Source organism: Chamaea fasciata, unplaced genomic scaffold (genome assembly GCF_029207755.1).
Source record: "Chamaea fasciata isolate MVZ Bird 193981 ecotype frontalis unplaced genomic scaffold, bChaFas1.0.hap1 SCAF_8, whole genome shotgun sequence".
Classification (NCBI taxonomy): Eukaryota; Metazoa; Chordata; class Aves; order Passeriformes; family Sylviidae; genus Chamaea; species Chamaea fasciata.
Window position 1 is genome coordinate 10582034 of NW_027094093.1, and position 13051 is coordinate 10595084.

A 13051-nucleotide genomic window follows, 5' to 3' on the forward strand; every position below is an offset into this window, starting at 1 on the left:
TGCTGGCACACACAGAGCAGTCAGATGACAGTGATTGGTTGGTATTTACAGAATGTCCCTTTCTTAGAAGTCACTGAAACAAGGCCTGATGGAGGGTGAGATTAAGCCACCAAAGCAAACAGTGACTGAGTAAACACTGAGATACATCAGTTTTACTAAAGATACATCTATTTTTAAAAAAATCAAAAAACAACTTGGTAATTCTGTTGTTCTGCAATACTTGCATCTCCTTTAGGAGAGGCAAAATAAACACCACTTGGATCAAGTATGTAATTGACATTTGTAATGATTTCCGAGGAAAGTAACATCTTCAAAACGTGTACAGAGACAATCCCAATCCTCAGTGCCTCTGGCACCGTAATTGCATTCCCCAGTCACAGTGAGGAGCATCAGCTGGCAGCTCCTGCAGGAAAACGGGATACTGATCTGAGCAGCAGCCCAGCGCTTCCCTGGGCAGCCCTATCAGTATCGCTGTAATTCACTTGGAAGGCAGCCAGAATTCTCACTGGGAAGTTTAAAGGCTGTTAATTACTTCTGCTAGTTCATGCTTGAACCATTTCATCTCCAGCCCTTCAAATACTTTTTAATAATCATCCCTCAAGTCACCCAGCCATTGCTGCTTTTGAAGAATAATAGCACCAAAAATTTCCATAGTAATGCAGCTGAAACTCCCTGGATACAAGTTTATGGAAGACTTTTCCAAAATTCTCTCTACTTGTTTGGTATCTTTCTAAAACAAATGTTTGCTGTCACAAGGCCGTAACTGTGCTCATAAATTTTTTTTATTTATTTATCTTATATTTTTAGAAAATCCAACTTGCTTAAATTCTTGAGGTTGGGAGAAGCTGGACTCCTCTTAGGTGCATAAAAAGGAAAAATTACGAGCGATAACAGAAAATTATTTGCAGGAAGGCAAGAGTGGGTGATACACTGAGAACTGGGATGAAGCAAAATAGTCGAAGTACCAAGAAACGTTTACTACATACAAATCGTTATCTTTCAGGACAAAAAAAAGGTTCCCTCCCTGCTATATTTGTAATTTGTTCAGAACCTTTGGTCATGTAATAGGAGGGCACCCCCTCAGAAGCCCCCCACTCCTTCAGGAAAGAAACACCTCTGTGAAGTTGCTTGAATCACTTGCCTGGTAATCACATTAATAACCACAATCACTCCAGGCTGACAGTGATAGTAACGCCTTATTCCTGCCCATCCATAACTTTAACAGACTTTTGCCATGCTGGGCTGCTTAGGAAGCTGGAACATGAAGATGTGTCATGCATTGGTGACAAATTCCCGAGAGGCCTCTGTGGAAAACACCCACCTCTGCAAAGAGGGAAGGAAACGCCCTCTGCTAGAGTTCCTCAGTTGGATCCCGGCTGGTTTCAGAGTACCTGAACACACTGTGACACAAGGGGAAGAAATTCCAGTAGCTTCATTTCCCTTGGCTGCCCTGCCCATAAACTCTCCTGTATTAGGAAGGGACCAAGGCTCCTTTAGGCCTTGCCCTGCTCTCCAGGTGCAGTGTGTCACCAATTAGCAAAGGCCTTAAATGTGAGGGCACAGGAGGGAGGCTGTGCCTTACACTGGCTGCAGGCTTCACAGATGGAGGCGCTCCTGCAAGAGCTTAGCTCAGCTTCCAAGCTCTTAACTGACTTTAAGGAGATGTATGAATATGAGGCCCGTTTAAAGACCTTCACCAAGTGGCCCTTCCAGGAGAACTGCAAGTGCACTCCAGAGAATGTAAGTCTGAAAGTGGTTATTTTGCTTCTGCCTTAATTTATATATGCTGTGCCTGAATGTGAAGTCATTGTTAAGGTATATTTGGGTTTAAGAGGAGTGTGCTAAGCCTGAAGATGAAAAGTTCAATACTCAGCTTTCCTCTGTTCCCTGCTCAGAAATACTGTAGTGGAATTGACTGGTTTTCCTGTGCTCAGTCCACTAGTCTGCCTACAGATTTTAATAGTTACTGTTCTTGTTTCCTTTTTTGTTTGTTTGTTTGTTTCCTGTCATTTAAAAATTAATTTCTTGTATTATGTAGTCTTTCCAATTGCAAATAACAAGTACAGCAGGAAGGACAAAGTAGTGGAATGATCACTACCTCGAATTCAGAAATGGAAATTATTTAAATAAAAAAATCCACTTGACTTCTACTTTAGCACACATGTGACACTGCCCACCTGAATCTCTGATGAGTTATAATGCAGGAGTTGCTGAGAAGGTGTTTGGCTATTGAAGCAAACTTAATTTTTGGTGTCCTGACTAAACATGACTCTGAAGTGGCAGGAAACATGAGTAGTGTGTGGGAAAAGGCTCAAAACTTCTAAACTGTCCCCTGCAGATGGCAAAGGCTGGCTTCATCCACTGCCCAACTGCAAATGAACCAGATGTGGCAAAATGTTTCTTCTGCTTGTTAGAACTGTGGGGCTGGGAGCCAAACGATGACCCATGGTAAGCACAGATGTAACAATGCTCTTGAAGTATCTCTCCAAATGTCTTTAGTAATTTTTCAATGAGTTAATGCTCCTGTCAGTTTCCACCATAACAGCTCACAAAACCGGAAGTTTATCTTGCCCAGTAACTGTGAAATTAACTGTTCAACCAGCTTTTATCTGAGATCCACTAAAATCTATTTCATCTTCTCTGTATGATACTGTTTGTGCTGATGGACAGCCCAAGTACTGAAGAGACCTGCCTGTACAGACCTCTTCATCTCCTGAAATGAAACTTTCATGGCTTTAACATCTGTTCTTATTCTGGGTTTATACCACAGGGAGGAACACACCAAGCGTCACACCTGTGACTTTTTATCCCTTCCCAAGCACTTTGATGAGCTGACAATGGAGGAATACTACATGCTGGAGATGACACGGCTGAGGACCTTCATTGTAAGTGTTTACCACATCACCTGAAATTCAGAGATAGAATAGAAACAAGAACTCCTCTTGCTAAGATTTCCAAACATCAGCCAGAAATGATTGTCTAAAGTTAGAACATGACTTATTCTGAAATAATGATTTATGTGCATTATTGGCTAAGAAATCTGCACCTAAGCACTTCTCAGTGTACTTTATTGTCTGGTTTTTGAATGCAAGCCTGTTTCCTTTTGAAGTGCTTTTCCAGCAACTCATTGCAACAGAAAAAAATAATATAGGGTGCAGTAATCAGTGCAGAAAACTCAACAATGAGCAGCTCTATCATTCTCAGGAGGGATGAACAATATATGTGAAAAGCCAAAATCTGACCAGATCATTGCTTCACGTGTCCAGTTTTATATATAAATCTACCTAATTAAACTTTAAAGCCCATTTCAAATATTTTACTCCTCCCTACTTCTGGGGTTTCATGCCATAGTGCTGACATGTACAAAGGCACACAACTGAGCTGCTCAGTTGTTCAATATCAGCTGATATATGAGCCCTAGTGCTGTGGATAGTAAGAATTAAGTGAACCAAGTTCCCTGATGAGGCACAGTAAAAGGTTCTGCAAATTACTTGTTGGTGGGTTTGCACAAATAAGATCTTTGCCTTGCTACTAATGTTCTGTATTAAATATATACCCGGTGACTGTCAAAGTTAAGCATTCAAGGCCACTGTGCAACAGATTAAAGTACAAAAACAGGATCATGTGGCACAGTGATACCTTAGAAGGTGGACTAAGAGTCAGAAGGTGGTGTTACCGAACTTGAATTGTGAATGATTTAGAGCAGTGTTTCAAGGAACAAAAGGGGTCTTGGCCATAATATGACTTTATTTCTAAGTACAGTATATAAAAAATTGGAAGCAGTAGCTTCAGGTGGGGACACCTAGCCCCAGGGACACTGTCACCGCTGGCTGGGAGGACTTTGCAGGAGGCTGACCAGGGTACGATAGCACCGATACCCAAATGCAGCCTGAGGAGGGGGGTTGGAACTTGGCTGAACTACCACAGTTAAACTGCTCCGCTGAAAGGCTCAATCTCTTGCTTTGATTCAAGTGCAAGGTTGGCAGGAGCACAATAAACTCTTTTCAAGAAGAAGTGGCAGCAACGAGGCAGAGGCTGGTGGATTACTTTGGCTGCAGAGCCCAGCTCCCAGCACCGCAGCCTCTCGGGGATGAGCCAGCAGCCCAGCGTCCAGGAGGCTCAACTGCCGGGCAGAAGGAGCCCAGAACAAGTGAGCTGTGAAGTCTGACTCTAAAACTGTCTCTTAACTCGTGCAAACATTCCACTCTTTATCCAAGTGCGAATCTGAAGGTGTATGAGCAGGTGTACGCAGAGAATTGCTCTCAGCCTCTCTGGATGGGAGGAGTGAGCACAGGCAGGTGTGGCCTGACCTTTCATGATGTGCTTTCTTGCTGTGGCTGGATGGGGAACTAAAGAGTCCCCTACCCTGCCAGTGTGTGAAAAATGTCTAAGCAGATACTTTCATTCTGGTTTTTAGCATGCTGACTTTTTTTTCTTTTTTTTGAATAAAGATTCATAACGGTGAGTACTTCCTGTGATCTGTGTTAAAACCTTACACCTAGGCAAAACTGTTCTGACTCAAATCAGAACAGTTCTGCTGCAAAACACTTTCCAGCGAACGAAACGGATCTGTGTGTCGGCAACAATTGCTTTAAGCACCTGCGTTAGTTACACTCCTGCTGCTGTCTTTCTAGATCGGACAAAATTGACACAGATAATGACATCCAGCAAAAACAGGTATACTGTACAGGGGTAGACACAAGGTGTGTAAGGCGGTCTCAAGGAAGAGTGCTGGGGATTTTGGTGTGCAACTGAAACAACAAAAGCTGGTTTTAAAAGTTTTTCATTACAATTTCAAACTCACTGGAGTTCTTTTAAAATCTCACTAATTCCTATTTTCCTTTATTCGAGACTGTTGTAGACTAAAAATGCATGCTTGCAAATATTTTTGGTTGCAGACAGACTTTCTCAGTAAGGTTAAAGTTTTGTACAATACTTTGTCAGGTCTTGTGCGGCGAATGAACAGCAGCTTTTGGAACTCCCATGACTTGTTTTTCCACTCTGCAGGAAAATCCTCATGCTGGGGATCCTAAAAACAAGTATTTCGACATTCTTAAAAGCATTTATGAATTCCCTGTCTTAAGAGTAAGTTATCCCTTGACACAGGAATCCATGAAGATTTTTTTTTTAAAGTTACAGGAATGAAGTTGACATGCTTAAAGCTTTTTTAAAAAAAACCTTTACATATATGTTACTCTAAGAAGCTTCTCGTATAGCACAGGATTACTGTCTTTGAAAGATTCAGAGTAATTTTAAAGTTCAAGTTCTTCTCTAGGAAGTGAAAAAATTATGTGGGGGGAAAGTGAGCATCCATTTTAGGTCCCTCTTTGTTAGAACTCTGTTCTAGTGCTAGTCTTTAACGTTACAATGATAACGTCATCAATGACAATCCCATTACAGTATTACTAGGTAACTGAGTGGGGCTGCAGCTGGCAGAAAAACAAGAATGACAAAATTAAAGTCAAGCAAAGCACCAGGGAGCTCGGTTTCTAAACGGCCTGTGACCAACCCAGCTGTTATTTTGTTACTGCAGCTGCCAGAGTGGGGGCAGCAGTTGGTGTCTGGGCTGTTAACTTTGTATTAGCCTGACACCAGAGTTTGTGAATATTCACATGAAAGTGGGAGTATTAGAGCTACATGGGGGATAAAAAATGCTTTGACGCGACAAGTAAAAGGTGCAGCAACTCTCTGCAGCAGGCCAGTGGCAGAAAATGCCGTTCCTTTAGATCTGCCATGCAAGGCTCAGTGATGCTCTCAGCTTTGGTCTGTTTGAGAGTCTTTAGCAGTTAACAGATGACAGTGAGTATATACATCTCATTTTACTGAACATCACTTAGTGAAGGACTTGCTCTGTACTCCACTTTGGCTGTGAGAATGCACACACAGCTGTCCCACACCTCTTGATCTTTACTGATGAAAGGCAGCACCTTTCACTTATTTTAGCTATACACTAAAAAAAAATCAATACCAGTATGCAAGTAGTCCCCTCCCTCAGTCTCTTTTTCCAATGTCATAATTTCTCTGTTCATTTTCCAGGTGACTGTTTCCTACAGAAATAAAGTCCTCAACTTGCTGTATATATATATATGTGTGTGGGTGTGTGTATATGTGTGTGTGTATATATATATATATATATATATATAGATGTTGGTTTTGTTTTGGTAAATGCCCAAAGAAAGCCCAATTTTCATTACTTGCCCATTTCCTGCAATCTGGTCAAGTGAAGAAGCTAGAACTGTTTAGTGCCTTTAATGTCTTTCATTGTACTCTTTCCATGAGCATTTCTAACCAAAATCCATTCTTTCTCTCTCTGCATACTTTAGGCTATTTCTTTAATCAGAAAGTGGTGTGACAGAATAGGTAGAGGAATTATAAAAGAAAGGCCTCTTAAAATCAGGCCTGCTCTATTTAATTAATAGCTAGCCTGTCCTCTCTTGTAAGTGTAGTTAAGCAAGTTCCCATGTGAAAACAATCCTGGTATGAAAGGTTCGTAAACACAACCACCTGTTGTTGGGTTGAGAAGTAAGTGCATCTGTGTAAACAATTAGATCAGGTCCATGAGAACCCATAAAGGAAAAATGTGAACCACATGAATCTTGGCACGTACACACCAATCACCTTCTGACCAAAAACTGGAGTAGTTAAGAAAACTACCAGCCAGTCGGTGTTGCTCACGGGGTCTGTGGGAACTGTACAAAGTAAGCGATGCGAATAAAGAATTGCCTTTTCCCGCATGAAGAAGACGGAGTCTCGGCTGACTTATTTACAGTTTCTGATGACCCGAGGCGATGGCGGGACTCGAGAGCCGGACTACACAAAGCCAAGAAGGAGCAGCCCGCAGCGGAATGGAACTGAAGCAGCGACACAGAACCAACACAGACACAGAAACAAACAGGGCTCCCGGGAAGGCGCCACCCGGGCGCTGAGCACGGACCCAAAAACGCACCGCGGCCACCGAGCCGGGGGGAGACGGCGGCTCCAAACCCGCGCTGAGGGCACGGCCGAGAACCGCAGATGGGGAAACACGATCGGGAATCCCGGGAGAGCACGGCCTGGAGCCGGGGAGACAGCGGCCGAAAGCCAGTCAAAAATACGCAGTGAAAGATCCGCGCCGCGGAGCGTAAAATTCGCGGGATTACGCACACGGGCCGCGGGGTAACGTCCAGAGCGTGAGTTTAACCAAGGGGTAAAACACGGGAAATCTCAGAAATCTTAGAGTTTCAGCTGACGAAAAAGCGAGAATACGTGTCTGGGCACTTATATTGTGCAAACGGGATAAAACAGAATAAAAGGAATTCGGGAACTTTATTGCCGTGGCGCAGGACAGAGCAGATGTACAAAACGCCTTTTCTATCCAAAGGTGGGACGAGTCGCGGCCGTTTGCGTGGGCAGCGGCCCCGCCGCGGCTCCAGAGACCTCTCGGTCAGTACCTCCTGTGTCTGCCGCTGCGTTTCTCTTCCCTCGACCCACGAACGACGGAAAAGTTACCCTTAGGACTATTAAAAATATTACAGTCACTTTGACACTGCTTTTAATGTCAGCCATGCCCGGAAACGGAATCTGTGTGCGCGCCGCCTCAAAATGGTTCCGGCGGAAACAGTGTTACCTGAACATGAAAGTGGTTACGGGCACATATGGAGAGTAAGATAGAGGGATAATATCTTATTTGGCTGAATGCCTTGAACACCGCAGCCAAAATAGGGTGAAGTCCATTCAGGTGGCTTGAAATGCAGGGTAAGAATTTGCAGAAGCTACTTCAAATTCTTTTCTTAAGGTAGAAACGAAGATGTGGAAAAGCTCTGTGGCTTTTCCCCAATTCCATGGGCACCCGGCTCTTGGCACAGCTGCTCAGAGGATCATTCCAGTATTTCAGGCATGGTGGTCATTCTGAGACCTAACAGCCATCTATTATCATTAAAAAGCAGAAAGCTTTTGACAGAAGATCAAGAATGAAAGCAAGCTATGTTGTTTGATCTGTGTCTCCTCTTCAGTCTTGTATTTCAATCTATTGTTGTTTTCTTCCATTCAGTTAACAAGAAATAGGTAATTTTTAATATTATTACTGTATTAATTACTGGGTTATTATTAGCATTAAGTCCTTTCAATGTTCTGGTTCCCATCACCTACATGGATGTACATACAATTTATGCACAAAATACTGACACAAAGATGACTATGGGACAAAATGTAAACCTTTTTCAAGTCACAAAAGTAACGTGTTTGCATGAGAAAAGAATGGTTAGAAAAACCTCAGCACAGAGCCCGTTGTGAAAAGAGTCTGACTAGTGAAGGCAGCCCAAGCCAAACAGGGCAATGTGAATTACGAATCCACAGAATTTGCTGTGGGGCTGCCCACCTCTGCCTTCCCTGGGGAAAAGCATCCAAAGGGACTCACCCCAAAGCAGTCCCTGGGCATGATTGGCGTGATCCACACTGGCAGCTGGGATTCAGGCTCTGTGTCTTCATGTTTCTGCTGGTGGAAAGGTTCACAGTCAAAGCGAGGTAATTTTATTTATTGCCTACTCTGATTTAGGCACACAGGGATTTTTTTGAGAGGTAAAACAGTTAGATTTCAAGTCAAAGAGCTAGATTTCTAGAACACAGACTGCCTTGGTGGTAAAGGTTGCCTCAAAGGTACATTCAAATATGATCTCAAAATATTAAGCTCTGACTAAAATTATGACTAGCAATATCTTTAACAGCTCTGCTAAACTTAGACTGCCCAGGCCTTTCCCTAACTACACTACAGATAAAAAAGCCTGGTGTTGTTTTCACATGGCAGGTGACTATTGCATTAAGGCCTGTAAATAGTTTTATAAAAAAAGGCGACTAAATAGAATCAGGAGATCCAGACTGGAAAAAGTGATAAAAGTCATTAATTAAATAAATTCTTGACTGGATGAAGGAATGTCAGAATTGCAAGGTGAGAGATAGCAACACTTGTAAGGCGATTCCAGTCACCCAGCAGTGTAAAAAAAATGTTGGCAGGGGAGGAGGAATAAACAAATGCCAGGAATTCTTCCCAGGTTTTAGCCAAGGAATCATTTTAAAATTAAAACAGAGTTGCACATTTATTTTCAAAATTCTCACCTTAACAGATGTTCCAGCAAGATAATGTGGATTTCCCAGCTTAGTGCTAAAATAAAAGCAGAATTCAGGAAGAGACTCAATGGTGGAGTGTCCAAGGCAAATGCAGATACTCCTGACTGCTTAAATGTCTGATAAAAGTGGCTCTGGGACAGGACCAAGTTCTTCTCCAATATTATCCAGCAGCACTTCAACATAACATTAGAATCAGTAGGATTTTGTTGGCAGTTATGTTGCTGATGGACTATTCTCCATAACATGTATGAATAATGTGCATTTACAATGTGTAAACAATTAAAACCTTAATTGAGCAATGGGTAGAGATAAGGAGTGTATTCAGCTGACTGAAAAATGAATCAAAGGAATGTACTTGTAATTTTTTTATCTACTCTAAATTTGCAAAAAAAAACAACTAAAATGCTATCATTGTAACTGCTGCCAATAGCTGAGCCCACTAGTTTAAGGGCTACCATTTTAAAAAAGGAAAATAACAAGAAACTAAATGCCACAGAAATAATTTTGGGTAAGTCTTAACTAAATTCAGTTTTCACCATATGCATGATATGGTCAAAATCAAGAAAGAAATAATGGCAAATAAACAATCTATCACTTTACTTGTAACTCCAGTTAGCCTTGGAAAAATAGCTGGAGTTGTACCTCTGTATTTCATTGATTCATTTCTCTTTGGAGGAAACAAGACTACTTGCCTTGAGGATGCTTCAGTGAACACAAGAATCTTCCATGATTCTGCCTGGAAATCTGGTATTTATACTCTTGAAAAGACAAATGAAAATATACATTACTTTTTAGAAATATTGTTATTCTAATACGAAAAAGGCAATTCTCATAAAGCAATTAAATATATAAATCTGAGTATTATATTGTGCTAAGATGTATCTTAGTATAGCATTAACTTGGAGTGAGGGCTTCAATTACTGTAGTACTCACTTGATTCAAAGCAAGGAGGGAAAAACAAATCTATTTTCCTTAACTATGAGAATATTGGTTACTCACTACTTTCATTTTTTAGCTAACTGTGCCCCCTCCAGGTCCTTCTGTAATTTACACTCTCATTAGTCATAAACCTTCCAGCCTTGCCAAACTGAATGCACTTCTCCAGTGTTGCAATAAACTGAGGGTCACTGAGTTTGATTTTATGCAAACTATTGGCTTTTCCCATGTTCCTTATTCATTTGTTTGTTTGATAGCTCCCCAAGGAGCCATCATCAGAGGCCATCTTCTTGCATTACCAAAGGGAAAAATACAAACTTCCAAAATTGAAATAGAAGCTCTTCAAATGTTTATCTCAAAGTGCTTCTTAAGGCAATTCATTCCCTTTTGTCATTACAGCAAAAGCACATCTGTATGAAATCATAGCAGGCACATACCCAGTACAATCCTTGATGAATTTAAGAGGACAGAGATGAATCTCAAAGTTCTTTGTTTACAAAAAACAATTTTCCTCTCTGAAAGAATGTATTTAGTATAAGAGTTCTTACTAGAAAGTTTAATCACATTTAATTTTCTATTTAATTCAAAATAATATCCCTATGAAATTTTTAACAGCTTTAATACAGTTACATGCATAAGTCAGTGTTTTCAAGTGAAAACGAAGGGAATTTTCCACTAATGAAAATGGATATGGTGGAAGAAAGCCCAAATTTAGGAGAGGAAGTTTTGGTGGAGAAATGTACCTTGAGTAGCAGTAACCTTCTCTGTTACGGATCAGAAAGTGCATTTGGGAGTGACTGATCACCAGCTGAAGGAGGATGCCTTTCTTCCCCATTTTAGGATGGTTTAGGAAAACATCTGAAAGGGACCCACAATGGAAGAAAGCTTTCACAGCTAAAATGCATTGAGGGAGTCAGAAAATACATTTGTAACCCACCAGCACGGCGTGATATTAATCAAGTGGGAACTTTGTAAACTTAAAAGGATTTTGAGTAGTTCAAGAAACACAGATAAGGGAAAATTGAGTAACACCACAGGTGTAGAGAAGCAATAGGGGTTGGAAAACCTGCATATCTGTCAGATGAGGCAGTAGCACCAGCAGTGGTAGAAAGAGAATCTCACAGCCCATGGCAGTGGTCAGCAGTGGGTGAAAAATGCACTGCAAGAATTGCTGAGCTCCCAAATTCCTGCGTGGCTCAGTCACTGCTGAGGGCCCAAAGAGAGACCTGAGGGAGATGGAGCCAGATTTCATTTTCAACATAAACTCCTACCAGCAAATGCAGACTAAACTGAACACAGGAAACCCGCATGTTAAGCACAGTCTAGACCAAACATATTTATGTATTACATATTTATGTAATTTGCTCGTAATAATTTTGCTTGTTCTTATTTTAAAACAGGAATTTAGTATTTGGGTAAAACTCAGCTAAAACCTGCATTGTTTCTTTCCCTACTTCAAAGTTTCAGACACATATTATTTTCAATATATTCCACTTCAGATTTGCTATTTGAATAATTAAAGAATAGTTCTCTAATAGCAGCCAAACAGACACAGCTTTCATCATCTATAAAATCCTTCTTCACTGATGGGAATAAATAAGCAAGCACTGTATATGTTTGCAAATTATCCTTGGATTGCTCGCTAATTCTGCTTTTTAAAAAATTTGTTGTTACAAAGAGCTTGACTTGCATTTTATATGGTCCCTGTGTCCTAATATCCAGCCATAAACTCATAACTACAGGCATAATATGTACATAATTTGAGGGAGATTCTATCTCACCTTTCAAAATTAAAAGCTATCATTATTTAGTTTTAACATGCTAATCATCTTTCCATTAGTTCAAAAAGAATTTTGATCAAAGCTGTGTAAAAGTGAAATGGAGGATGAACTGTACAAGTGTTGAATTCATTAACATTTGTCGACTGTTTAGCCTGAGTGATTGAATTATTAATACAGTAATTACTTTAAAAAAATTACATATACAATCAGAATCCCAGCATACATCCTCTAATTTCAACAAGTAGTCTTGCTTCCAGAAGTTCAATCAGTGCCCTATACCTGTAGTATTTCTAAGTGCATTGAAAGAAAAGGGGAAATAGGGATAATACCCAAATTCTATCTTCAAATGACAGACATTGATTTTCTTGTCTCTTAATTTTTAGCAATTTTCATTAACCTGGACCTGGTTTTCAAAATAAGTAGACATTAAGTTCTTCAGCTGAATTCAGTGGCAGGTTTTGGTGTTCAAAAACACTCAAGTCAGGGTAATCTTGACACCCAAAAGTTCTTCCAGATAAAAATTATCTGCCATGTCAAATTTTTTCAGTATTCTGAATTTCTGTTTATTTCACTAAGAGTTATAGGCACAAATCACAGAATCACAGAATGGCCTGGATTGGAAGAGACCTTAAAAACCCAGTTCCAGCCCCTTGCCATGGGCCCCAGGTTGCTCAGGGCCCCATCCAACCTGGCCTTGGACACTTCCAGGGATGGAGCAGTAACACAATATCTGCAGCGATTGAGCATCTGCTGTTCTGGAACTACTGTTGCTTTACAGAAGAAAATTAACCAAAGGAATCCATGTTTTACATAATAGAAAGTGCCCTACAGTAGAAGAAAAAAGAATAGTCCACAGGAGTCTCATAAACAAAACTCAAAAGCCTACAACAACAGTTTCAGTTCCGCTTATTAATTTTACTAAAACATAATTGAAAATATACTTATATCAGAAGACAAATTGATGAAATTTAGATTATTAAAAAACTAGAGGGACAAAATCACTGTACATACCACTTGCCTCCAGCTGGATGCAAAGGCTGCTAGGTAAGCTACAATTGCTGATGGAACAAGTGTATTCCAGTCAAGTTGATATCCTGCATTCCCAGCTCCAACGCAGTCTCATGACAGTGAGTTTTCTCACCCTCAAGGCCACCATTAAACTGTTCTGCTCGTTGCAAATTCAAAAATGTCAATGTCAGAACAGAAAAAACTGCTGATTACATTACAAGATC

The 13051-nt window shown here is 40.6% G+C and overlaps 2 protein-coding genes across 2 annotated transcripts in view; one reads left to right on the plus strand and one right to left on the minus strand.

Moving 5' to 3' along the window:
* The window catches only part of LOC136293059 (uncharacterized), a 32463-nt gene that overhangs the window by 4347 nt on the left and 15065 nt on the right, over positions 1–13051 (minus strand). Inside the window, exons 7-11 of the mRNA XM_066189314.1 lie at positions 12831–12984; positions 10782–10896; positions 9795–9860; positions 9091–9136; positions 8396–8473 (exon numbers count right to left, since the gene is read on the minus strand). The gene's annotated coding sequence lies outside the window, so the exon portion shown is untranslated. The remainder of the gene's footprint in view (positions 1–8395; positions 8474–9090; positions 9137–9794; positions 9861–10781; positions 10897–12830; positions 12985–13051) is intronic.
* LOC136293175 (baculoviral IAP repeat-containing protein 5.1-like) lies at positions 1526–4465 on the plus strand. Its single transcript, XM_066189617.1, has 4 exons — positions 1526–1740; positions 2339–2448; positions 2771–2885; positions 3973–4465. Exons 1-4 carry the CDS (start codon positions 1603–1605, stop codon positions 4159–4161), a joined length of 552 nt encoding a protein of 183 aa, XP_066045714.1. The 5' UTR covers positions 1526–1602; the 3' UTR covers positions 4162–4465.

Excerpts from the sequence above, each read along its gene's own strand:
- LOC136293175 (XM_066189617.1), top strand. The coding sequence starts at position 1,603 with ATGGAGGCGCTCCTGCAAGAGCTTAGCTCAGCTTCCAAGCTCTTAACT. Across the intron at positions 2,449-2,770 it reads GAGCCAAACGATGACCCATG|GGAGGAACACACCAAGCGTC; the intron begins GTAAGCACAGAT and ends TTTATACCACAG. Across the intron at positions 2,886-3,972 it reads CACGGCTGAGGACCTTCATT|TGCAAGGTTGGCAGGAGCAC; the intron begins GTAAGTGTTTAC and ends CTTTGATTCAAG.